The sequence below is a fragment of the Hippoglossus stenolepis genome, chromosome 21 (assembly GCF_022539355.2).
Source record: "Hippoglossus stenolepis isolate QCI-W04-F060 chromosome 21, HSTE1.2, whole genome shotgun sequence".
Taxonomy (NCBI): domain Eukaryota; kingdom Metazoa; phylum Chordata; class Actinopteri; order Pleuronectiformes; family Pleuronectidae; genus Hippoglossus; species Hippoglossus stenolepis.
The window spans coordinates 20,203,254-20,228,948 of NC_061503.1; the positions used below are offsets into that span (position 1 = coordinate 20,203,254).

Consider the following 25,695-nt stretch of genomic DNA (forward strand, 5'->3'; position numbering starts at 1 on the left):
GAACGGGGACGAACGCCTCCTGGTGGTTGGAGCCAAACGTGCGACAGAGCAGTTTGAGGCTGTAAAGCGCCGTCTGTCGGTTGATGCCGTGCTCCGCCTCCTCCTCCACCTTACTGTGACTTTTACCCACGATGCTCAGCAGGTCTCCGATCAGCTGCAGGAACATGTCGACCTGGAACAGAAACGAGGAAATAGATCAATCGCCCCAATATTTAACTGATCACTTCAATCTGTTAATAATCCAATTAATTGTATCACTTATCAGTTCATTAGCATAACATCTATGTTGTATATGATCAATCTTTTAACTAAACTAACTAAATTGTATTCAGTGGTTCATGTAACATTAAAGTAAAGAATCTGATGTTATTGATTAAAGTTTTATTTAGATCTTAACTACGTGATTTACTATTATTTGTTGATTTCATTTGTCTGATGTAATTTCTTCACTTTGTCACAAGTGCAATATAAATAAAGTTTAGATGTTTGAATCTTAAAAAACTAGTGTGTGCACTGTGTGTGTGTGCGTGTGTGGGTGTGTACGTGTGTGTGTACGTGTGTGTGTGTGTACGTGTGTGTGTGGGTGTGTGTGTACGTGTGTGCGTGTGTGTGTGTGTGTGTGGTGGTGTGTGTGTGGTGTGTGTGTGTACGTGTGTACGTGTGTGTGTGTGTGCGTGTGCGTGCGTGTGCGTGTGTGTGTGTGTGTGTGCTACCTGCTGCACATCCCACCGAGTCCTGTGCTGCAGTTTGTTGTTCAGCAGCTCCATCGCTTTTCTCCTGACGGACACCAGCTGATTTCCCATCAGCCCCCTCATCACCGCGATGAAGGTATCCGTGGGCAACAAAGCGTTCACCTGGCAACCGGAGACGAAGGTGACGACGTGTTCGTGAGCAAAGGTTTGAGAAAATATGTCATCGTCATTATTGAATTTGTCAGTGGTTTGATTCTGCATGTTGTCGACCAATCAGGCTCCTGTCAGAAGAGAAAACGTGTCGAACCTTATCCAGGACGTCGTAGGTTTTGTTGAGCAGAACTCTCCAGAACTTGGCGGTGGGTTTGTCGGCGTTCTCCTCGACGCAGCGAGCGACGCTGTGGATGAAGCGCAGGTTCTCCTCCAGCAGCCTGGAACAAACAGGAAACAGTCAGCGTCGCATTAACAACAAAATCATTCTGTTTCCTGTGAGAGCGAATCAGGACTCACCTCTGCTGCAGCTGCTGAAGAGACTCGTCCACGACGTCGCCGCCTTCGGCAACCTGGACAACCACCCGTCATTCAACCAAGTTCAACACTGAGCGAGTTTGTTTACATGTAAACAAAATGTTCCTAAGATTTGAACGTGGCTCACCTTCCCGACGAAGCTGCTGGAGCCGAGCAGCTGAGCCATGAAGGAGACGCAGAGGAACTTGAAGTGTCTCAGCTCTTTGCTGCTGTGAGTGTCGACACTGAAGATCAGCTCCTCCACCTTCTCCTCGTCTTCCTCCGGCTTCTTGGCTCCTCTGCGCTTCACTGGAGCTGCAGGACAAAGAGTCAAACCTCAAACTGAGCCAGAGCTTCGTTCCGAAGGAGACTTCACTCAGATTATTTTGTTTTTCTCACCGTCGTCTTTGTCGTTGGGCAGCTGCTGCAGGAAGTTCAGGATGTTGATGAGCGAGGCAAGCTGCTCGCTCACCTCGAACTGACAACACAGAGAAATCCAGAAATCCACGTCCCTGTCCAGAGACGCCTCCTACACACACACACACACACACACACACACACACACACACACACACACACACACACACACACACACACACACACACACACACACACACACACACACACACACACACACACACACACACACACACACACACGTTAGGTGTGGAGCTGCAGACAGGTGAGTCTCGGGGGAGTCACAGCTCAGTCTCACCTTCTCGCTCACAGAGCTGGCGGTCTGCTCGGCGTGCAGCTTGAAGAGGAGGAGCATCAGGACCCAGAGGAAGCGGCGGGGGCCCAGCGTGGTTATCAGCTGGACAAGGACAGGGAGCCGCCGGTGGTCGGGCACGTGAGGCAGCGCGTCTGCAAACACGTGCATGATCCTCGTCACCACGGCGTGCACGTGAGCCGAGGACTGGTCGTCAGAGAGCTGGTGAGCCTGAGGCGGGGGTTACACAGTTGTGAAATGATGATGACGGCGTCTCCCTGTCGGAGCCGAAGATTTAAGCGGCGTCTCTCACCTTGATGAGCGCAGGTATGACCATTTGAACCGTCTTGTCGATGACTCTGAAGCTGTAGGCGTCGTCCAGACGCATTATGTTCGCTCCCATGAAGGTGAAGATGGGCATGATGTTGTGCAGGACCTTTTCCTGCAGGACGACGAGGAGAAAACATGAGATTCTTAAAACCTGCGTCCCTGTGACAGTGAAGGAGTCAGAAGCTGAGATCGTCACTAAACTCTCATTTACAGTCTCTTCTTTAAGATGAAAGGAAAAATGTCCCTTCACGTTTTTGGGTATAAATGATCGACAGGAACAAAAATAAAACAGAACAACATAATGATCCGATTCCTGCAGAGACAACAGAGTCGAGCCGTTTCTGTTTGAGATGACGACTCACGGGGAAGATGGTGGCGGCGGTGCCCAGCAGCAGCAGAGCGTGGTGGTGAGTCTGCGGCATGTCGGACGATCTGATGCACTGAACCACCAGCTCCACGCTGAACTTATCTTCCTCCAGGACGTCTGCAGAGAGCGAGCAGACACAAGATTCAGAGGGCGAAGACAGGAGACCTTTAACTTTGATAACTGAGGTGTGGCGAGCTGACGTACCAGGCCCCAGCGGTCGTCCATCAGGAGACAGCTTGTGGGATACGTTGAGCAGACAGCTGAGCAGCAGCTGTTTGGTGTACTCCATGTTGGCGTGACCGCCTGAACACGGCTCCAGACTCCTGAGAAAAGAACACAAACGTCAGCCCGATGGCGCCCTCACCTGGTCAAACTTAAAAACCAGCGCCAGTCCGCACCTGGAGAGCAGAGAGAACAGAACCGGCACCAACGTCTGAGCTCGCTTCAGCTTCTTCTTGTGCTGCAGCAGCTCTAGGATCAGTGTGACTCTCTGCCACGGCACAGCGCCACCCTCTGGACACCCCTCGCTGCTCTCCTGAGGTTTCCTGACAAACAAAACAACTTTTACTCGGCTGGAACATCAGAACGTTAAAATGATGTTAAACATGAGATTTAAGATTTTTAATCTACACGTCTGAGTTTTTCAAATTAAAAGGCCACGACATGTTCAGGGTCTGAGGAGAGAATCAGACGTGACAGCTCCGACAGCAGGAGGGTGTAAATAAACACAACTCGCCTCAGACTCATTTTGCTCCTTCGGGTCTGCTGCACCGTCACACTGACTCTGGGCTTCTCTGGTGGAGACAGCTCATTGGCTATGAGCTGACTGTCGACGGCGAGCTGAGGAAACAGGAAATTATCACAAATTCATTAGTAAATCATTATTATTTTCATTATTCATCCTTTGTCTGCTAAATAGCCGAGGTCCTTACCCCTTTAAATATGCTGCTGACAGTGTTGGCCACCAGGGGGCTCTTGCTCTCCAGCAACACGTCGAATATCACCGTCAAGAGCTTTTGCTGCACCTTCTCTTCTCCGAGGGCCGAGAAGAACGACTTCGTGATCTACGGAGGAGGAGGAGGAGGAAGGAGGAGGAGGAAGGAGGAGGAAGGAGGAGGAGGAAGGAGGAGAAGACTTAACACCTTTCTTCTCTTCTGTTTTTTCATGATGAAACTTCTCCAGTTCATCTAAGACTAAAACCTTTAATCTCAGTTCCATCCCTGGTTTCCTCCACATTATAGTTCACACAAGTGTTTCTCAGGTTATAATCAGTTAACCCGGTTTAAACCTGGTCTTAACCTGGACCTGCCACTATCTGTGGTTATAAACCGTGTAGCTGATTTAAACCTGGTCACAGATTAGATTCAACCTGGTTTAACACTGGATTAAACCAAGCTCCAGTTGCTCCTGACCTGTTCCAGAGCGCTGATCTGGCAGCTGGCGATGTCCGGGTGCGGCTGGTTGGACGTCTTCAGAGCTCTGATGAACAGATCCAGACAGTTCTGGTCCTCAGGCAACATGGCGGCAGACGCCTCGTTGTACTTCCCTAGGATGAGCTGGATGAGCTGGGCTTCGTCCCGCAGCAGGGTGGGCGTGTCGGGGCCGCTCTGCTCCAGCAGCCGGTCGAGAACAGGAAGCAGGGTGGACAGGACCGGCTGGGGGGGGGCAGGTGTTAAATGTTAGATCTGTCTAAAGGAACAGGTTTATTTTAGCTGTACAGGCGAGTCCCTCACCTGTCCGTTAACATGGCTCAGCGCTCTCAGCAGGACGGCGGCGCTGTACGACGGACAACATGGCGTCTGAACGCTCTGCAGCAGCTGCTGCATCGACGCCTGCAGCTTCCGCTGCAGCGTCTTCACGTTGCACGACAAACTGTCATCGTGAAAAACACAGAGCGCCTGCAGGGTTTCAAACACAGTCACACGTTCACTGAGACTGACATCCAATAAACACGCAGTCGAAACAAAAACTAAATAAACGCTGAGACTTTAATTTACTGATCAATTAACATCTTTTAATGACACTTTGAACAGAACAGAGAAAATCGCAGGTTTTATTAAAATGTTCTATATTTTAAAGTGTTCTTTATTTTCTGTTTAAATCTTTCTCACCAAGCTCAAGTAGGCGGGGTCAGCGACAATCTCCTCCGAGGTCTTCAGCAGCTTCTCTGTGATTGGCTGGAAGGGAGAGTCAGCTCCTGATAGGCTCTGCAGAGCGCCGAGCGCCACCCTCCGCACCTCACGAACCGGAGAGGTGAGACAACACAGCAGGGACGGGACCACTGAGACAGAGACACACAGACACAGACACACAGACACAGACACACACACACACACACACACACACACACACACACACACACACACACACACACACACACACAAACTTTAGTTTCTACCGTCGCAGACTGACGAATGCAACTCGATTTTTTAAAACTTGCTTCCTCACCGGGGGAGTTCGGCGCCGCCAGCTCCTGCAGCACGGTGGCGGGTTGGACGCTCAGCACAGCTCGGCCCATGTACAGAGCCCGAGTCTGCAGGACAGCGCCGACCTTCACGTCCAGCTGGTCGCCGTGGTTACTGCCATATCCCCACACCATGCACAGGAACCTGAAGAGCATCAGCGGCTCACGCACGTGCACCTAAGAGACGGAGACAACGATAGTGTCTGACTGAAGCGTTGCATCACGTGGTCGTCTACGCTTTAACATTCATGTCTGCTGTTTAAATAGAAACATATAGAAACGTGCTTTCATCCCTGTACCTGGACAAGGAGTTTCATCATCTCCCTGAAGCTCCCGGCTGTCGGCCCATCTCCGGCGCCGCTGATGACGACACTGAAGAGGCGGCAGATTAATCCCAGGTAACAGCAGGTGTTGGTGTCCATCTTCTCCGGGTTCCACCAAACCTCACCTGTAGACAGGAAGTCTGTGATTTCTGTCTTTCTTTCCGAGTGAAGACTCAGTGCGACTCGTTGGGACAATTGTTACCTTTAAAAGAGGCGTCGTCACATTTGAGAGTGGAGATGAAGTCTCGCAGCAGAGAGAAGAGGACGAAGCCGAACTCTGCAACGAGCCGTTCACCCGGCCGCTGCTCACAACTGCTCAGGTACAAGGTCAGAGCCTCGGAGAACGAGGAGGGGACGGACACAGGACGCCCAACGTCCTGTTTACACACACATAAACAAAATAAAACATGGGGATGGCAGAGAAAAATATTCTTTAGTTTAGAAAAAATATATATAAACCTAAGACTGATTGATAAACGTTTTGTTTGAAAATTTTAATCAGGACATGATGTTCACTGACCTGGACGTCATCGTCCCCGGCAATGAGCTCCAGCAGGGGGGGCTCCAGCAGCGTGAAGACCCTCTGGGCGGTGAGCAGGTGCTGCGTCTCGCTCAGCTCCCCCAGGCAGAGCAGCAGAGTCCGGGTCAGAACCAGGAAGGACGTCCTCTCTCTGACACCGGAGCTCCACTGCTGCTCCACCAGAGAAACCAACTTCTCCAACTGAAGAAGAAAACACACAGTGACCTCCTGATGACCTCTGCACATGGGAGGAGCGCAGACTGTAAATAAAGATGGACGACATGACCAATCCCAATCTCCCCCTGGTGGCTGCCTGCAGTAGAGGTCATTAACCTCCTCCATGTTAGCAGATGGGACATGGACCAAACTTACAAATCAAAACAGACGTTAAATTAATGTTTGTCAAAGATGGTTTCTGTCAGTTCAGGTCGTTCTTATCACTTTGATCAAGTGTTTCTGATCAGTTTGGTTTGAATTAGTTATTGATGTTATAAAAACAGGATGAGACGTCTTGATTGACAGCTGACACTGACTCAGGATTGGCCAGTTCAAACTGTGGACCCTGAAACAAAAACTCACAGCGTCTCGTTTGGAGAAGTGCTCCATGTTCGCCAGGTTCTTGGTTAACGTGGAGACGAGGCGCTGGTTGACTAAACCCACAAATCCGTGTTCAGAGCTTCTCTTCGTCGCCTCGTCCATCTCTGTGAGCACAGAACAAGCAGCGTCACTGAAACTGTGCTGCTCTTATTCTGAAAGTCTCGTCACGCTCATTAAACAACTGAGGTCATTTGACAGAAAAACTCAACTTTTTATTGGCAAGAATAATAATAATAATAATAATAATAATAATAATAAAAAAGAATCCAAATGGATATTTAACTAAAATCCAAGTTTTACCTTCAGCCCAGTTGAAGGTGAGCGGGTGTTGGGCGAGGATGGAGGACCGGGCGACGTAGGAGGCGAGGCTGAGCTGGGCGGAGTCGGGCCGGGCTCCGGTGACCACCAGGAAGGGCAGCAGCCTCCAGCCTGTTCTTTGCAGCCGCTCGACGTCGCCCTTTCCCAGCCGCGGGTCGGACAGTAAACGCACCGCCTCTGTCAGCACTGGCAGCCTGAAGAAAACAAAACGATCACTAACACTGATCAATGCTGACCGTCAGTAATCAATACAAGCTCATATGATTATCGCATAAAAACGTGTGTGTGTCACTGACCAGTGCTCGGACACACACAGGTCCACTCTGACCATCAGTGACATTAAACATGACAAAGTTTCTTCAGGATCCAAAACATCGAACAAAACCTGCAACGACAATAAAACACAAACTTGGTGCTTGTTTGATTTAAAACTGCAGCATCTGTCGCCTCGTTTATCGTCTCACTGACCTCCAGGACTTTCAGAGCAGCCGCCACAACCTCTGGAACGTCGTCCTTAACACGGTCAATTACGGCGTCTTTCAGGAAGTCTTCGTCCAGACTCTTCTGCTGCCGAGAGGACACACGACTTTCAAAATAAAAGCAGCTGAATCTACGGCGATAAGCTCCCACAGGAGAGGAACATACCTGTCCGGAGGTGATGATGCTCATCAGGTGCTCCACAGCAGAGACTCTGACCGAAGGCAACGGGTGCTTCAGACTGAGGAGCAGCGACGTGTCCGAGTCGCCCAAAATCTAAAGACGGAAACAAGAACAAACAAACGCTGAAGGTACCGAACCAATCTGAATCCACTTCTAAAGTGTGACAGATAACACGAAGATCCCAGGTCATCATGAGTCGTGTACCTGGTACTTTCCACTGCTCAGTGAAAGAGAAAGAAACTGGTGAAAAAGATGTTTCTGCTCAGGGCTGCTGAGGTCGGTCACATGACCTGCGAGGACGCCGTCCAGAGCGCCACAGTATCTGACGGAGGAGAAACGGAGTCATGTTAACTGATGCAGACAACAAACTGCAGGAACTGATCAATAATCAACTTTAAAAAACCTAAACTGAACAGAAGTATTGACTCGAGGCTGCAGAGTTCACGATGTAAAGAAAGACGTTTTAATACCTGGACTCGAACAGTCGGACCAGAGGCAGCAGACGCTGGTCGAGGGCACAGAGGTTTTCAGCAGAGAGCTCCGTCTGAGTCAGATACTCGTCCAGCAACAAACTGCAGCAGGAACAAAGCAACAGTCGTCAGCAGTGAACGCCTCCTCGACTCATTAAAGCATCACTGTTGCTATGGTAACGCCTGGTTTCCACACGACTCCACAGTTTTACAGCCTTAAGACTTTTGGATAATCTCACATCTCCAGGTTTGTATTTGCTGCCTTCAGTGAAGATGAGGTCTTTGTTACTAAAACCGACTGCAGAGGAGACTATCTACTTCCTGTTGACATCATGTGACCAGTGTAGGTGAACGGTCATGTGACCTGTGTGTTGAGGTGTGTTAGTGTGGACGGAGGATGAGGTGAGTTTACCGAGCCACAGTTTGATCCAGGCCTCTGGTGAGAGGCACAGACTTCAGGACGGACTCCAGGACGCTGAGCTTGTCCGTCTCCGCTTCACCTGGAACCAGAAAACACAACATAAGCTCTGCTCTGACACCAACCTCCTGTCAGGTGGTTCCTGTTCTCACCTGAGCTGCTGCTGAACACGTGGTGGATCAGGTGAGGAAGCAGCTGACACAACAGAGGACTGACATCGTGAACCGCCGCCATGACCTGCAGAGTGGGAGCCAGCGACGGCATCGAGCAGAGGCAGGTGAAAGCTCTAAGGACATGAGAAGACACAGGTGAGTCACATCACTATTTTAAGTCTTATAACTGTTGTATAAACCCTGAACCTCCGCTGTGGAGGATCCTCCTCGTGATCTGGCACCTACCTGGGCCCGGCGGCGCCCTCCTTCTGGTTCTGCAGCAGCACGATGAGGCAGCCCAGACCTTCTTTAGCCAGGACAGGCTCTTTGACCAGCGACTTGCTGATGTGCACGGCGAGGCTGTCGACCAGACTCGCCTCCATCACCACCTTCACTGCCAGCTGGCACACGATCATGTAGGAGGCGGCTTTGTAGTCGCTCAGCGGCGACTTCAGACCCTGGAGAGAAGAAGATGACATGAGGGGGCGGAGTGTCGTCGAAAATGTTACAGCTGAGGTTCTGTGGCTAGACACAAAAATCCTGTCTCATAAGAACCTTTGCTTGACCGAAACCGATGATCGCTGACCGATCACTGACCGATCACTGACCAGTAACTGACCGATCACTGACCAGTAACTGACCGATCACTGACCAGTAACTGACTGACTGATTGCTACAGAGACCAGATCCTCAGCGAGTCACTCACCCTCTGAACGTACGGCAACAGTTTGGAAATGATGGTGTCCGACACTTTGTCCACGGCGTCCAGAGTGGGGACGATGGTGGACGCGTAGAAGGAGAAGATCACTCTGAGCTGAGAGCAACTTCCAGAGTGACCCGAGTACGCCTGAAAAGATGGAGGAGAAGAAGAAGAAGATGAAGTCTCAGCTACACTTTGTTTCCTTCAGTTTCTCCTTCACAGATTGAAAACAACACGGAGCGTGACTCTCGTTACTATGGAGACGTGGAAATTGTTTCATCGTGACCAATGTCTCACCCTGTGGTCTCTCTACTGCCCCCCTCAGCCCTGACAGAAGATGACAGTTACCTGGATGGACTTTGTGACCATGCTGCAGATAAAGTCCATGAAACTCAGGTCTGTGTAGCAGTGAGTGATCAGAGCTCCTCTGGACAACGGCACGCCTGGTTTCTATGGAAACAAGAGGAAGTAAAGATGATTCAAAGCACTGCGACTTTGTGTAGAGACGGTTGTGAGGTCAGAGGTCAGAGGTCAGAGGTCAGACCTGCAGGCAGTGCAGCCAGTTCCATCGGTTGGTGGCGTCTGTGATCCTGAGCAGCTGCAGGACTCTGACAAACACGTTGGTGTCGTGGTACGGCAGCGCACACGCCAGCAGGCTGTCTGCGTTGTACAGGTGGACGTGGAAGCTGCAACACAAACACAACGTGAGACAAAAGGAAGCCAAACAAAAGTGGATTGACATAAAAAAAGAAGCATGTTTTCTTATAATTGATGAACTGTTCTTGTCATTTTATCAATAAAACTTAATATGATTGACTTGAATTGTTTGAACAGTTTTTGTCTGTGGTGACATTAACACTGTCAGAGGGAACAGGTTGGTGGCGTCTGTGCGGCGGCGACGCAGCGTACCGGTGAACAAGCCACTCGATGCACTTGTGAGCTGGTTTAAGGAGGAAGTACGGAGAGAGGCGGGTGAGGAAGAGCGAGATGCCGGCGTCCAGCTTCTCGTTGACCTCTTTGGACTGGACGCTGCGCTCCAGCGTCAGCGAGGCCCGGCTGAACAGAGTGTCCTGGAACTCCAGAAACACCGGTTCGATTCCCAGCAGCTCCTCCAGCCCTGTGCAGCCTGGATGGGAGAGGACAGAGGGGGGGCGGGTTAATGACCGGTGGTTTGACAAACTGGAGATCAGAAACCAGGAAGTGGTGGACCGGACTCACCGAGGGCGTAGAAGTTGTTTTTGTCCATGGACGCAGCATCTTTAGGGTCAAAGAGCAGCGAGGCGACCTCTTTACGGGTCAGCAGGGCGGGGTCGCTCTGCGGCAGGGCCAGCCGCTTCAGCTGGTGAGCCAGCGACGTCATGGTGACAGCTTCTTAACCTGAAGGAGACACAGACAGACGACCTTTAATTAACCTTTAGCAGAGAGATTTGATATTGAGAAAATAGTCCATAGTTAAGAACTTTTCTTTCTATCAATAGTCAATTATAGTATCATTATTTTATCTATTAAAAACCAACGTGAGACTTGTTCAACTCTTCTTTAAGAAATAAAAGAAATAAAGCAAACAATCACAGCTTTGGTTTCTTTCAACCAAGTCATCTTTACTAACTTCAGGTAACAACGTGTAATGAATCCTTTTAAAACCAGAGGTAAATGTAGTTAATGGACTTAAAGTCGGAAATGATCTGAACCGCATCAAACGTTTAATAAGAAACTTGAACTTCAGTAAAGAGGAAGTTCTTTGTGATTAAGCAGGAGACTGAGTCTGCAGGTCCGTGTTCGGAACGAGAGGCTGATCCAGGATCGTTTCATCGACGCCTGGTCACCACAACAGTGTTAAACTCGTGGGAGTCACGTGGATGTCGCGACTTGAACATGTGAAACGTTAAACTAAATAAAAACAGAAACATTCAGAGAAGAATTCAAACAGAAACATGAAACTGACCTTTTCTGTTTCTCCACAAACACGTTGGTGAAGCACGTTCACGCTGTAACTACTTCCGGTTCACGGCAAATTACATGTTTCACTTCCGATGTCTTCCGGGTTCAATTTTTACTGAGAACCAAACAAATAAGTAAAATAAACTGAGCGACATGTTCATACAGGATGTTACAGAGTTACACATGTGACGCATGTTCATACAGGATGTTACAGAGTTACACATGTGACGCATGTTCATACAGAATGTTACAGAGTTACACATGTGACGCATGTTCATACAGAATGTTACAGAGTTACACATGTGACGCATGTTCATACAGGATGTTACAGAGTTACACATGTGACGCATGTTCATACAGGATGTTACAGAGTTACACATGTGACGCATGTTCATACAGAATGTTACAGAGTTACACATGTGACGCATGTTCATACAGAATGTTACAGAGTTACACATGTGACGCATGTTCATACAGGATGTTACAGAGTTACACATGTGACGCATGTTCGGATCTACCAGGGTTAGTTAATAAACTTTACCACCACTCCATTACAAGTAAAAACGAATGGGACAAATGGATGGAGTGAACCATCTCTACCAGAATAGGATCTTTGTATAGGTTGTTTACTCCTCCCGCCACACGGGGGCGCTGCTCACCGCCGTGTATATAAACAGCTGCTGTGGTTTACACGTGAGTTAGTCGTTAGTTTGTCAGGTGACGTTAAAAAGATTTATAACATTAACTCTAGAGAGATTTACGTGAGTAAAAAAAAAAACAACCGAGTGAAACGGATTTAACGAAAACAACGTTAAAACAAACCGGAAGCTGTCGTTATTCGAGCCTCACGGCTCAGAGGGCGGGAGCTGCGCGTGAGGTGCTCTGCTGCGGTGAGTGTGTGTGTGTGGTCTTTGCGTGTGCGCGTGTTGTCTCGTGTTTATTTGTGTGTGTGTGTGTGCGTGTGTGACAGCTAATGCTAATGCTAACGTTAGCAAGTCAACACTTCGTGTTTTCGCGGGGCCCGCCCTTCGTGCATTTACATTGGTCCTCCTCGACGTCATCTGTCTGAGCTCCACGCTGATTGGCTGGGAGCTGACGGTCACTTTAAATGATCAGCTGAAGGAAACACGTGGTGAACAAACATTAAATCTATTAAAGTCAAAGTGTTGATTTGATGAAGTTAAAGTCTCCAACAAACAGGAAGAAACTTTACAATAAAACGGTTCAAACTTAGAGGAAGAAACTTATGATCTTATTTTATAATAAGAATTCAGATGTGTTTTCTTCTGTTTATCCATAAATGTAAGGTGTTAAAAACTGAACCATCTTTTTGTACCTGAACAATATCGACCTCCTACCTCAGAATATATATATATATATATATATATATATATATATATATATATATATAGATATATAGATATATATAGATATATATATATCTATCTATATATATATATATATATATATATGTTGATTGTTCTTTATTCAAAAACACAAGGATTTCCCAAACATCGGTTTATTCTGCAACAAAAAAGCAAACGTTGTTGTTCTCGTCTCACTGACGCTACAAGAAGTCAAAGATGTCTCAGCCCTGCAGCCGCCGGCAGCTCGTGTCAACGGGGAAGTGATCAGAAAGTCTCTAATTGTCTGGCAGTGAGGGATGCTGGGTAATCTGCTGTGACCGGTCAAACGTCTGTCTTCAGCTGCTGGTGAGTTCCTGTCCCGCTGTGTCTTCTGTGTCTTGTTCAGTGTGAAACCTCCGTCAGTTTCACCTGATCAGCAAGTCAGAGATTTAACACCTTTTTTAATTAGTTTGCGTCATAATGACGCATCACGAAAGTCAGCTACAATTTAAAAAAAGGTATTTATAAAATTCAGTTGCTATAAAATCAGTGACAGGAACAAACTCCTGGTGAGGAAAGTGTGTGTGGGCGGGATCTAAGTGGCTCACTGACCCACAGCTCAAACAGGAAGTGCTGTGTGCAGCCGTCTAATCAGGTTTAAGGTGAACTTGAACCGTGCTGCTACAAAGCTGTCTGTGTGTGTCAGTGATGTGTGTGTCAGTGATGTGTGCATCTGTTTCCTGTCATGAGTGACGAGGACCTGTACCTGCAGAGTTGGGGCTGGACTGATCTGTGTGTATCCGGTTCAATTCTGCTGCTTCTTCTGTTTATCATGATGGTGTAAATGTACTGAGTCTAATCAGTTAATCACTACCGAGGAGCAGCGCTGAGTTCTTATTGGTTTCTGTTTGTCAACAGTCGTTTTATTTTCTGTAAATTTCAGCTGCTCAGTTTAAACAAAACTGATGACAGTTTTGACAATTAATACATTTTCTTTAAAAGACATTAGCTCGATTTAATATTTTATATATCATCCGAGTACCTGGTACATATTGGATTTGAATAATAGAGATTTAAATTTCTCGTCCAGCTCCAGCTTCTTGTCGTCGGAGCCGCAGGTCGTCTCCTCCCTTCGGACCAGGACCATGTCCAGACTCAGTCTGCGGCTCGATAACGGTCTGTTGGATCACAGTCTGCCGCTCAGCAGCGCCTCCTACAGCGCAGGAGGAGGCAGCTGGAGGAGCAGCAGGTGAGTGATTGGGAGGTCGGATGTTTCTTGCTTTTACTCTGAAAATACAATTTTTACTCTTCCTGTTCTTCTCCTCCTTCTCTCCCTCTGCTTCTTGTTCTCCATCTCCACCTCTTCTTCCTCCCCCTATCATACTCTTATCTTCTCCTCCTTATTGTCATTTTCCTTTTACTCCTTGTTGTTCTCATTCGTTCTCTCTGTCCGTCCTCCGTCAGGTCCCTGAAGCCTCGTCGTTCCCAGCATCACTCTGTCTCCTGCTCGGAGTCTCTCCTCGTCCCGTCTCCTCGTAAACCGTCCGGCCGCTCGCTCCACAGCAGCAGCGTCCACAGCGTGACCTCAGACACCTCCCTGCTGTCCTCGCTGCTGGACGAGTCGTCCATCCAGGACGCCACGCTGGTCGACACCCTCTGGGGTAAAAACGCAGATTCTTCCTCCGTGTGCAGAGGCTGGAAAAAAGTGTTTTTAAAAATATTTTTTCATTTTAACGCTGTGATCTTCCTCCTCTGATGTTTCAGGTTTGGACCATGACGTTGATCCTAAAGGTCAGTTTCATTAAATGAAATGTCCAGTGATATGAAACAAACATGATATAAAGTGAATATTTTCTATCTTTGTCTTGTTTTATAATTCTTTGTGACAGAAAGCACCATCGTAGCAGAGCAGAGTACTGTCCTGGCAAACTGCACTCTGATTGGCTCAGACAGCTTCTGTGTCAAACACACGGGGCAGACGCTCAGCAGGGTTTACTGCAAGGACTGTGAGCTGCATCCGGACAAGAAGGAGTCCGTCACCACACGCAGTTCCTCCTCCAAATACACCACCTCCTCCTCGGTGTCAGGGGAGAGAGAACTGGAGACCTCCATCGTCTACGACCGAGATCGGAGCCGCAGGAGGAGAACAGGTGAGGGAGGACCTGCTTTTTTCTCATGGGGTCAGAAAACGTCTCTGGTAAAAGTTTCTGTTTCATAAACTGGTGTGAACGTTTCCATGGAAATGAACCAGCCGCTGCTTCTCACAGGTGAAAAGACCAGAAGACGTGTCAGGTGGACCGGACCCGATCAGCTGATCAGTCGTTAACATACATTTGTTTCCAGCAGGTGTTTTGGCATCCATGTTGGATGCAGGTGTGAATGTGAGCAGGAGGGCGGCGGCCTGTGTCATCTCCCTGCTCACTCTGATTTGCAGTTGCCTGTCGCTGCAGAGACGCCACCACATGACAGGTAGATCACGTGACTGACTACTCGTGGCTCCACGACAAAACGCCCATCTTTACCGTCTGTGTTGAATAAACATCCTGAAGTTAACTTTCTGTCCTGCTGACATCAATGATCACGTGTTTGTTATCCTCTCCCACGCTGCGTGTCGACATTTTCTGTTTAAATCTGTGTTTCAATCAATGAATCCGATTTAGCCGTGGCCTCAGTGTGACTCTGGTTTGGTTCTTCCAGATGTGCTGCAGATGTGGCTGGACCTGTCAGTGGTGTGTGTGAGGAGAGCAGCAGGCGTCTGCAGCTCTGTGCTCACACTCACCTGGCAGGTGTGTCAGCGCGTCACACACTCTGACCACAGTCGTGGAGGTACTGAGTCTGTTTCATTAGGTTTCCCTCGTCTGGTTTCAGACGCTGGAGAATCAACACATTCAAAATAAACCGCACGTGGTGTTTACCTGCATGTTCTGGTTTTACTGTCACCTTTTATTCTTCATAATGCAGCTCTAACTTCCTGTTTCAGTCTCAAGAGAATCTCCTCAGCAGGTGGATCATGTGTGTGTGTGGTATAAAGTTAAACTTCAGAGATCAAAGTGTCCATTAGAAGAACCAGTGGTTGTGAATCAGTTTCTCTGCTTTGGTGCAAATCAAAGTAACAACAGGTGAAATGGAGGCAGAAGCAGGGAATGTTTCTAATGTGGTGTCCACAGACAGCTGCTCTCTGCTGATCCTTCCTGACTCCTTCTAGTTCTGGTTCTGCTCCTTGTCACTACTGGTAGCATGAGGTGGAGAACAACTAGAACCACAGGGAGAACCCTAACTACCCTGAGAACCTCTGTTATTTTCCACAGAGACGAATCAACAGAAGCTTCACGTTGGTTTTTCGTCACCTCGTTCTCTCACCTGCTGCGTTTCCTCCCAAACAAATATTCTTCACCTCAGACACTTTGCCTGTTTCCCTGGCAAAATGCAAATCTGTGTGTCTGCTGTCAGAGCTGGTCCTCGGCTCAGAGGACACAAGTGAACGGACTAAGCGTCCCTCAGCTCCTGGTGAGTTCTGACTGTTTCTTCTATTGCAGCTCGGTCTGATCACTGTGGAGTCATGGAGTTGAAGGAGACGACCAACAGCCTGAAGGAGGCGCTACATCCCAATGGATCTCTGTGTGAGTTACTACCATACACACTATATAAAGATGCTGCCGATCTCGTTTTAGTTGGAAAACTCTGGGTTTGTGTTTCAGTCTGAACTCAGACTTTAGTAAACGATGACGCAGACGTTCTCTTCCTGATTGGTCCTCATCAGTCACATGACTCGACTACCAGCGGTGAACACAAAGCTAACACTTCCTGTCGGTAACACTTCCTGTCGGTAACAGTTCCACCTCGTCGTCCCTGCTCTGACTCTTCACCTTCACTGCTCCTCCTTCAGGAGTTTCTGTTACTAAGCAACCAACTGCAGAGGAGACATCTACTTCCTGTTTACATCACATGACCAGTGTAGGTGAACGGTCATGTGACGTGTGTTTGAGTGTGAACGGAGGTTGTTTTAGAATAAAAACATAAGTGTGGGAGGAGCCTTTTTACGAATCAAACTCATGACATTTTCATCACATGACATTTTTCAGCTTCCTCTTTTGTCGTGTGTCTGTCAAACGCACTCTGAGCTCACTGCTGACACCTACAGGTGACGGCTGTAAGGAGAAGCAGCTCTTGGAGACGGACGCCGTCGCCTCTTCCTCGAGGTCGTCACTGGCGGCCTCTGTGTGGGGGCTGATGTGGAGCGCTGCTGTTTTCACAGGTTCTGAGTTACATATTTAAATTTCACGTTATTTCTTCCTCTGGATTTTTTTGTCGGAACGTGCGATTGTGAATCAAATCAAAGTCGCCGAGGCTCTTTCACTTCCTGGTAAATGACCCACAACTCGAGGTCATTCAGAAACCAACAACCTCTCAAACTTCCTGCCTCAGCACAAACCATCTTCTCTGAATTTCAAACGTCGCACAGACATCTTCTTGTTCCTCTGCACCAGCAGCACCCAGTGGCCAAGAGGTGTTGTGTTTTCATATTATATCTGATATCTCAGAACACCTTGAGGGAATTTCATCAAATTTGGCACAAATTTTCGCTTGGACTCAAAGAAGAACTGTTTTGATTTCAGAGGTCACAGTGACCTTCAAACAACCACAGGGTGGTGACTCAATATCTTTCTTCTACAGCTTGGTGTGTGTCAGCTGACAAAGGAAACATGTTTAGCTTCATGGAGCGCCGGACGCTCTGCAGGTTTATTGAAATTCTTCTTCTCTGACCTGGTGTCAGAGCTCCGTGCGTCTGTCTTTGTGTCTCTGCTTCTTGAGTAAATGTTTGGTCGTTCTTGGCTCTGCAGCAGATTTGTGTTTACAGAACCAGGATAATGGCCCGGTGTCCTCACCTGCTCTCTGCATCTCGTGTCTGTAGTTGATCTCAGCAGCTTCAGTCACGTGACAAGCTTCCACCGCCGTGTTCAACCTGCTGCTGACAACTTCACTGCTCCTCTCTCCTGTGTGTGTGCAGGTAAAACAGGAGGTGCCATCCTCCGGTGGCTCAGCAGAAGATGGCATCACATGACTGCTCCTGATCGTGCCGTCCTACTGACTCGGCAAGTTTTCTTTTTTTACTGTCCTGTTACCGTGGTTATGTGGGACATCATGTCATCAACAACAATTGGGTCACAACTGGACACGTGTGGTATCAAAAGATCAGAAATGTACTGAGCTACAACGAAGCCTTGAAAGTAAAAAAAACTCTTAAATTTCAATTCTAAGATTTACCTCAAGTTGAAATCAGAGTAATGTCTCTGTGGGTGGATTTGATGAGACGTCTGGCGGCTGCATTATTAACCAGATGAAATTTATGTCCACAGATGAATAAAGACAGTTGGAGTTGTCTAAATGAAAAATCAAAATATCATCTCGGTTTGAGCAAAATATTTTTAATTAAAAAAAACTTGTTTAATTGATTAACTCCACATCAAACAGGACTTTGTGTGAGTTACACTTGTCTCTGTCTAACCATTATTCATTAAATAACTTCATTATAAAATACAAACACGTCTCCTAACATCTTCAGTTGATGTCAAACCAAACAGCAGCTGCAGCACCTGTACACAACTTTACAATCCATTAATACGGCGAGGTTTATATACACGTCGCTGTTGATTGGACAGAATCGCATCACCATGGACACCACCACTAAATCACCAGGCTAACATTCAACGTGGAAACTGAAGCAAAATGTTGGATTGAACGTGACCCTGCTCATTTAGCTTCTGGGTCTGCACCGCGAGTTTAAACGCAGGTTGGGAACCTGAGAACATCACGATTCAGACAGTTTCGTCAAGACCGCAGTCGTCATCGTTCGTTAATTAACCAGACGTTGTTTCCTGCAGGTCCCCGCCCAGATTTGTCCTGTTCCTTGTTCCTCTGCTGCTCTTCCTCATCGGTGAGTTTCACATCCTCATCATAAATGTCATGTTTGCAGTTTCAGACTGAGCTTTTCTTTGGCTCCCTCTACAGGCCCATGTTGGTTTGGCCTCGCCGGCATTCAGTCCATCCTCGCAGCTTTAAACATCACAGATTGGACGAAGGTGGTCTCCGACGTCCCCGCTCTGTCCTCCATTTACAGCTTCATGTCCTCACAGAGCCCATCAGCGGAGAACGCTGCAGAGGGGTCAGGGGAGGTGCAGCTGTATGAGGAGCCGCTCTATCCTCGACCTCCACCAGCCGAGGAGGTAGTGACGCCACCTTCAGCTGGTAGAGGGAGAAAGTTTCATGTCTTTAACTATTTACCTCAGAGCCTTTCAGATCTATTTCTTTAAATCCAGTTTTCATTGTTTGACAGGAAGAGTCGGACCGGCTCGTCGGCCTGGAGCAGAGTCTGACGGTGCTGTGGGGGCGTGTGGAGGCCGCAGGGCAGCAGGCAGAGCAGAGACACAGGGAGGTTCTCGGGCTGTACGCCGACCTCCAGCAGCGCGTCTCTGCTCGGAGCGGCGAGGACGACCTGCAGCTATGGCTCAGCAGCCTGATCGACCATGAGCTGACCGAGCTGAGGAGGCGACTGGACGAGGAGCGACAGAGGGAGCAGGTCAGAGAGCGGACGCACGGCCCAGATGTGGTCATTTAGTTTTCTTTTCATTCATAGTTATTTATAATAAAGTTTACGGTTAATCTGTAAAATATCAAACCTCAATTACAATTTATCAGTCGGGCAGTAGAAGACTCATGTGATGCTTCACTGAGTATAAAACATGAGAGTTCAGAGGCCCAACTGTAGGTTCAGAGCAGGTCGCTGAGCATGATGGGATATGCGTCGTCTTCCTGTGTGCAGATGCAGCAGCTGTCGCAGCAGCAGAGTCTATCGTCTCGTCTGGATCAGCTGGAGCTGCAGCTGCTGGCGGCTCAAACAGAGGTGAGAGCGTCTGACCACAGATTCTACTGTTCATCATAAGAATCGATCATCAGACGCAGTGACAGGACGATATTGTTTCAGGAGGATCAGTGGAGGCGAGAAGCTGCGTCCGTTCCACAGTCAACACTTCCTGCTGCCATCAGGTAAACAACTAGGCAACGTAAAGCTGAGGACGTGGATGAAAACACTGAGTAAAGAAGTTTCTCTTTTCTAACTTCCTTCAGTATGGGTGTGGACCGTCAGTCCCATGACGCCTTGCTGGCGGAGGTAGCGAGGTTGGAGGTGGCTCTGGAGGACGTAAGGCGGGATGTGGACGGTCTGTCTGGGTTCAAGGACCGTTGCCGACAACTCGATGGAGTCCAGCAGACGGTGAGAAGAGAAGTTATTTAGCTGGGAGGTTCGCCTCTTTAACTTTTTTGAATCTCTTCCTCTGGTCAGATCTCAGAACAGGTTTCCGCTCAGGTGCGCGAGGAGGTTCGGGCTCTCGTTTATGGGAATCAGGTGACAGTGGCGGGCGGAGGAGACTCCGACACTCTCCAGTGGCTGTCGCAGCAGTATGTCAGTAGGGCTGACCTGCAGGTGGCGCTGTCGTCTCTGGAGCGCAGCATCCTGCAGAACATCAAACTGCAGCTGGTGCAGCATCGCAACGAGGAGGTCAGAGAGACCGTCCTGCAAACCACCGGGACTGCCGGGGACACCGTCACCCCGGAGGTGAGGGGGTTACAGTTTCAAATGTAGTTTAAATAAAAATCTTTCCTTTATTCAGGATCAAGACCCTTTGAAAAGAAAAGTTAAATTGTCTTCTCCGTCATTCAGAGTCTCGGGTTCAGATTCTTTAGCTAGCAGCTGCTTAGCGTAGCATAGAGACTGGAAACGGCTAGCCTCGGTCTCTAAACAAGCTCACTGACTAATTAAGCAGAACTGCTTTGTGGTTCTGCTGCGTGAGGTAGAAGCTGACACCAGCCAATCAAATCCCATATATGCTAACACATGTTGTGACGTCAGAATGAGGCTGAGGAAGCAGTCGGCTGCAGAACCCAGATTTTATGTCTTGTTTTCTTTTTTAAGCATTGACAGCTAGCGTAGCAAGTTAGCATATGAGCCAGGAAACTCATCATGATGCCATTACACGTGTCACTAGCGCCAACACAAAGCATATGTGAGTCCTTCATACGCCTGGAAGAACCTCAACTCACGTTGACTGTTATTAAAAGTGGTCGTGTTCGGAGAAGCGATTCTGTTTGATGACGCCGCCGAACCTGCTGCAAACTGTTGTTTCGTGGTTGTTAGTTTTCTTAAATCATCAGAACTGAGGAAGGAGAATGATTCATATTTGCGTTGTTACGATCATTTTCATGTTGTGGACGCTGGACAAACACGTCTGTTAATCCTATGTTTACTTTGCTCAGAGGTATTTTCCCTGTTTACAGCTCTAGAAAGTTAAATAACCTTTGTGTCGTCTCCTCCAGGATGTCCACGTGATCGTGAAGAACGCTCTGCGGCTGTTTTCCCAGGACCAGACTGGCCTCGCCGACTACGCTCTGGAGTCTGGAGGTCAGGAGATAAACTCGGTGTTCGTGTCGGACCCGTAATTTTCTCTATTTCTTTATTGTTAGAAAATCTCAGGTTAGAGTTAGAATAAATAAATACGATGAGTCAACTCCACTGCACAGAAATGAAGCTAAAATATCTGATGCGAAGGCTGCCATCATGTGGTGATTGTGTGTCTGTGCAGTAGTGGTCATGGAGCGGAGCCGTGGTATAAAGGTCCCGTCCGCACATGCGCATCAATCATGACGTCTCGGACTATTTTTACACGTCGAATAACTCATTAAAACCAGGTGGTTCGGGAGCTGTGATGTCGTCCACATTTATTTGAGGTTACTAACACGTCGGCATTCCTGCAGGGGGCAGTGTTCTGAGCACTCGCTGCTCTGAGACGTACGAGACGAAGGCGGCGCTGCTCAGTCTGTTCGGACTTCCTCTCTGGTATTTCTCTCAGTCTCCTCGAACTGTCATCCAGGTAACACACCTGTCAATCACACATCGCACTGCTGTCGTCACATCAGTTTCTACTTTTCATACAAAAAATAAAGTGAAGCAGAAAACCCAGACAAGAACCTTCTGTCTTCTGATTGGTCAGATGTCATCAAGTGTCCAGAAGCCACAACAATCATTTGACTGGAAACGATGTCATTTACAGTTTTTAACCTAAACGTCTGATATCTTCCTACGAGGTGCGTTCATGGACCGTCGGACACGCCACTGTGTGGCTACGTCCACTAGCTCAGCCACTTCCTGTTGACATTCAGGCTAAAGACGTGGTGTAAATGACCTCGTTTCCAGTCGGATATGGAAGTCGGGGCTTGTGGACACTTGCATGACACCACACGAGCAGTATGGAGGCATGTTGTGTTTTTTGTGTTGTTACGGTGGCCTGGGCTAAACTCTGTTTAAAAACTGAACTTTGTCGAGTCACACACATGTCACCCCCCCCATCATAGTCATAGTCATCATACTCTTTTATCCTCGCTGTCTCAACTTTAGCATCTACCACCAACCCTGTTCATCCTTCCCCATCTGTTCATCAGCCCTGTTACACATGAGCAAAAACTAATATACACAAGCGTCATCAACGGTTTATTCACACCTGATAAACGCCGCCCTGCTGTCTTCCTGTAGCCGGACGTCCATCCAGGAAACTGCTGGGCGTTCAGAGGCTCCACAGGTTTCCTGGTGATCCGTCTCTCCATGAGGATCCTCCCCACGGCCTTCTCCCTGGAGCACATCCCCAAAGCCCTGGCACCCAGTGGGGCGCTGCACAGCGCTCCCCGAGACTTCAGCGTCTACGTAAGAGTCAACGCCATCACCAGCGCCCTCTCGGAGATTCTGTTTTTTACTGAACGGCTTTGTTTTCAGGGTCTAGATGACGAGCGTCAGGACAGAGGGAAGCTGCTGGGCGCGTACACGTATGACGAGGATGGAGAAGCTCTGCAGACCTACGCCGCCACTGTGAGTTGTCGCTGCAGCGGCCTCCTGTTTACCCAACATGCATTTCAACTCAGAAAGAAAAGTCTAAAAATAGTTGTCGGGTTGATCCACGTTCTCAACATCAGTGAAGTTTTGACAATAATTTAATGTTATGTAAAAAGAATAAAGCAGCTGTAGCAACATGTTCATTTATCCTGATCAGAGGATGTTTATTCTTATGTAGGAGTTTAACAAGTGTGATGACAACATGACGCCTCACTTCTTTCTTTCTTTTTATTATAGCATCCAAAACAAACAATCTTCATTTTTTGTGACCAAGATCAAATCTGATGAGTGAAATCACACATGTCCGTGTTCTGCTTTGATTTCTGGAAATATTGTCTCCTAGTTTTTCTCCATATTTTAACTGAAACGATTGTGAAACTGTAGCATTAGCTGCATTAGCTGCATTAGCTAACGTCACCTCAGCTGATGCTGACTCAGCTACGTGTTTTTATGTAGCTAACCATTAACAGTAGCATTGGTTCATATTGTATAAAAACACGTAGCTGAGCTGAGTCAACATCAGCTGAGGTGACGTTAGGGACCTGCCTTCAGTTGAGTGTGTTTGGGCGATTTGTTGAACTAACATGTTTTTTTTTTTTTGAACGTACGTTGTTCTCCTGAAGCGTTTACGACTCTTTAACATAATATTTGTTTTTCTAAATATTTAAACAGGAAACTTAATGACGTTTCCATGGCCACCAATATGATTATTATAATATAGACTATTGACCTTATTCAGAATAAGACTTTATATCTATGATGTTACCATGAGTTTTAATATGAAGGAGTGTTTTCCTTCCAATGATTCAAGTATTTAAATGAACAACTGTCTATTTTGTTCTAAAAACGTTTTAAATTGAACTTCTTGTTTTATCTTTTACTTTTTGCGACTGTTGAATATATCATTGTGATGAGGGTGAGTCAATACGCTGATGAAGCCAAACTTTATCCGTGACTTGACTGCGTTCATATCATTATTTTCTGTTTCAACAGGAGAACGATCAGATGTTCCAGATCATCGAGGTGAAGGTTTTGTCCAACTGGGGCCACCAGGAGTACACGTGCATTTACCGTTTCAGAGTGCACGGGTCGCCCAGTGACGTCTGAGGACGACCTTCACACATTCAGAGTCAAACTGAGGTTTTGAAATGAAGCTGTGCTGCTCGGTGATGATTGGCTGCTGACTGTGCCTGAGCCTCCACGCACTTCAGTTTAAAGTTGAGTTTGTTGATCAAAGTCTCGACAGTGACGGTAACCCCGCCCCCTTCAGGCGTGATCCGAGCGCCGTGGCTTTCCTGTGGAGTAACGTCACTCTGACGACTTTGAGTTTGACTTTTCTGTCCATAGTTATTTTTATATCTGCGTTGTTTTGTATTTGTTGTTTATAGGTTTTTATCTTTGACTTTGTCACACAGTTTTATAGGATCAGCTCATATTTTGTATCAACACATCCATGAACATGTTTTAATTGTTCCTCCTGTTGACGCTTTAATAAAGAATGATTTGACCATGTGGCCTCTGAGCAGATTAATGCACTCGGATCTTTCAGAGTTTCAGGAAAATACATTTCTTTAAGTTTCAGTTACACAAAGAAATAATTTGTCAGTAGAAAATAACGTTTGTTTTACACAGAACAACCAAAGTCTCTTCAGGAGGAAACATGATTCCTGTTTTTAGAGAACTTGAATAAATGTGTTTTTTTACTAGGAAATAAATGATTGGATAATCTGGTCCAGAGCAACACATTAAAACATGTTTACATCTGCCGACCCACGACAGGCATGTTCAAATCTGCTCCGATCAAAGGTATAGAGCAGATAAATATCAATAAAGAATATTATACTCTGCTGTCAATACCTTTGTCTTCAGCTGAATAGTTTTCATTTTATCAGTTTATTTGATCCATTTTCAAGAAGACATCAATATTTCAGGTTGTATTGTGCAACAGTTTTATTTCCTTATGATTTATTAGATCTTGATCATTTATGTTTCAATAACATTTGACAATCATGTCTTTTTTTAATCTGTTCCATTGCTAAGATATAAAAATGAGATTTCACTGTTTTGTGACAGGAATTTAAAAATGTCTATATCATATTTGTTTAGTGGATTATACATTTATCACTGAATAACTTTATTTGACAAACCTCAAATGTAAGAAAACAGTCAAAACGCTTTGTACAGATCTCGTCTTAATTCTGAAAGTTTTTTTTCTATTCTAATCAAATTTCTACTGATGTTTTTTCCAGGATCAGAAACAAAGTCTGACATATTCGGAATATTAGTAATTTTTTATCTGCATTTATTAACGATATTGATCGATTATCGGTCCACGTCCATCTGCATAGTGTATATTCTCTCAGTGAGAGTTTGGAGATGATGTAGCTAATGTAGCTAATGCAGCTAATGTAGATAATGTAGCTAATGCAGATAATGTAGCTAATGCAGATAATGTAGATAATGCAGCTAATGTAGCTAATGCAGCTAATGCAGCTAATGTAGCTAATGCAGCTAATGCAGATAATGTAGCTAATGCAGCTAACCATTAACAGTAGCATTGGTTCATATTGTATAAAAACACGTAGCTGAGCTGAGTCAACATCAGCTGAGGTGACGTTAGGGACCTGCCTTCAGTTGAGTGTGTTTGGGCGATTTGTTGAACAAACATGTTTTTATTTCAACGTACGTTGTTCTCCTCAAGCGTTTAACATAATATTTGTTTTTCTTCGCTATCCGTCCAAAATCAACTTTTTCTTTATTTCATTACTTTCTTTGTCGTTTCTTTAAATATTTAAACAGGAATCTTAATGACATTTCCATGGACACCAATATGATTATTATAATATAGACTATTGACCTTATTCTGAATAAGACTTTATATTTATGATGTTACCATGAGTTTTTGACATTACATTTCATTGAGCTGACCCTTTTATCCAAAGCGACTCACAATAAGTGCATCAACCACGAGGGAACAAACCAGAACAACAAGAATCAGGAAAGTACCAGTTCTTCAAGAAAGACAAACTCCAAAGTTCTATAAGTAAGTGACATCTAAGTGCTACTAAACTGTTAGTTTAAACTTTTATTCAAGCTGTAGTCTGAAGAGACGTGTCTTCAGTCTGGAGGAAGATGTGTGGACTTCCTGTCCTGATGTCCATGTGGAGCTGGTTCCACCGTTTAGGAGCCAGGACAGGAAACAGTGGTGATGTAGTTGAGTGACAGCTGTCCCTCACAGTGAGGG

General features: G+C 46.8%; 2 protein-coding genes and 1 long non-coding RNA gene across 14 annotated transcripts in view; 1 reads left to right on the forward strand and 2 right to left on the reverse strand.

The window, feature by feature from the left end:
- The window catches only part of heatr1 (HEAT repeat containing 1), a 14,713-nt gene extending 2,638 nt beyond the window's left edge, over window positions 1-12,075 (reverse strand). The window contains exons 1-37 of one of the 2 annotated variants that reach the window (XM_047338324.1): window positions 11,991-12,075; window positions 11,173-11,283; window positions 10,446-10,604; window positions 10,137-10,353; window positions 9,772-9,913; window positions 9,576-9,677; window positions 9,234-9,374; window positions 8,774-8,985; window positions 8,528-8,661; window positions 8,370-8,457; window positions 7,958-8,059; window positions 7,692-7,809; window positions 7,473-7,580; window positions 7,296-7,391; window positions 7,124-7,212; window positions 6,810-7,021; window positions 6,492-6,613; window positions 5,913-6,113; window positions 5,595-5,769; window positions 5,369-5,517; window positions 5,054-5,246; window positions 4,717-4,886; window positions 4,339-4,503; window positions 4,018-4,260; window positions 3,538-3,669; window positions 3,342-3,445; window positions 3,004-3,150; window positions 2,810-2,928; window positions 2,601-2,722; window positions 2,222-2,350; window positions 1,915-2,139; window positions 1,599-1,728; window positions 1,348-1,514; window positions 1,203-1,255; window positions 1,000-1,123; window positions 714-854; window positions 1-172 (exon numbers count right to left, since the gene is read on the reverse strand). The exon at window positions 1-172 is cut by the window's left edge and continues 124 nt beyond it. In XM_047338324.1, coding sequence (XP_047194280.1) covers window positions 1-172; window positions 714-854; window positions 1,000-1,123; window positions 1,203-1,255; window positions 1,348-1,514; window positions 1,599-1,728; window positions 1,915-2,139; window positions 2,222-2,350; window positions 2,601-2,722; window positions 2,810-2,928; window positions 3,004-3,150; window positions 3,342-3,445; window positions 3,538-3,669; window positions 4,018-4,260; window positions 4,339-4,503; window positions 4,717-4,886; window positions 5,054-5,246; window positions 5,369-5,517; window positions 5,595-5,769; window positions 5,913-6,113; window positions 6,492-6,613; window positions 6,810-7,021; window positions 7,124-7,212; window positions 7,296-7,391; window positions 7,473-7,580; window positions 7,692-7,809; window positions 7,958-8,059; window positions 8,370-8,457; window positions 8,528-8,661; window positions 8,774-8,985; window positions 9,234-9,374; window positions 9,576-9,677; window positions 9,772-9,913; window positions 10,137-10,353; window positions 10,446-10,587 — 5,086 coding nt within the window. In that variant the 5' untranslated portion in view covers window positions 10,588-10,604; window positions 11,173-11,283; window positions 11,991-12,075. Of the gene's footprint in view, window positions 173-713; window positions 855-999; window positions 1,124-1,202; window positions 1,256-1,347; window positions 1,515-1,598; window positions 1,729-1,914; window positions 2,140-2,221; window positions 2,351-2,600; window positions 2,723-2,809; window positions 2,929-3,003; window positions 3,151-3,341; window positions 3,446-3,537; window positions 3,670-4,017; window positions 4,261-4,338; window positions 4,504-4,716; window positions 4,887-5,053; window positions 5,247-5,368; window positions 5,518-5,594; window positions 5,770-5,912; window positions 6,114-6,491; window positions 6,614-6,809; window positions 7,022-7,123; window positions 7,213-7,295; window positions 7,395-7,472; window positions 7,581-7,691; window positions 7,810-7,957; window positions 8,060-8,369; window positions 8,458-8,527; window positions 8,662-8,773; window positions 8,986-9,233; window positions 9,375-9,575; window positions 9,678-9,771; window positions 9,914-10,136; window positions 10,354-10,445; window positions 10,605-11,172; window positions 11,284-11,990 lie in introns of both variants that reach the window. The other variant, XM_035145824.2, reaches the window with a different exon arrangement.
- On the forward strand, window positions 11,838-23,961 carry LOC118100565 (SUN domain-containing protein 1-like). 11 transcript variants are annotated; one of them, XM_047338328.1, is made up of 23 exons: window positions 11,838-12,058; window positions 12,670-12,880; window positions 13,605-13,763; window positions 13,979-14,175; window positions 14,279-14,305; window positions 14,404-14,664; window positions 14,858-14,983; window positions 15,212-15,340; window positions 16,051-16,134; window positions 16,656-16,769; window positions 17,523-17,607; window positions 18,397-18,449; window positions 18,524-18,738; window positions 18,849-19,091; window positions 19,335-19,415; window positions 19,497-19,558; window positions 19,640-19,784; window positions 19,854-20,126; window positions 20,885-20,969; window positions 21,323-21,438; window positions 22,098-22,265; window positions 22,335-22,428; window positions 23,443-23,961. In XM_047338328.1, the coding sequence occupies exons 3-23, from the start codon at window positions 13,660-13,662 to the stop codon at window positions 23,556-23,558; spliced, it is 2,778 nt and encodes a 925-aa protein (XP_047194284.1). In that variant the 5' UTR covers window positions 11,838-12,058; window positions 12,670-12,880; window positions 13,605-13,659; the 3' UTR covers window positions 23,559-23,961. The 11 variants fall into 11 exon arrangements, with proteins under 11 accessions (XP_047194284.1, XP_047194285.1, XP_047194283.1 ...); XM_047338329.1 differs by having other exon boundaries at window positions 12,743-12,880; XM_047338327.1 differs by lacking the exon at window positions 12,670-12,880.
- On the reverse strand, window positions 12,672-13,649 carry LOC118100568. Its single transcript, XR_004694459.2, has 2 exons — window positions 13,281-13,649; window positions 12,672-12,943 (listed from the first exon to the last, which is right to left on the reverse strand). It is a non-coding gene; the product is annotated as an uncharacterized LOC118100568 (long non-coding RNA).
- Window positions 23,962-25,695: the final 1,734 nt, after the last annotated feature.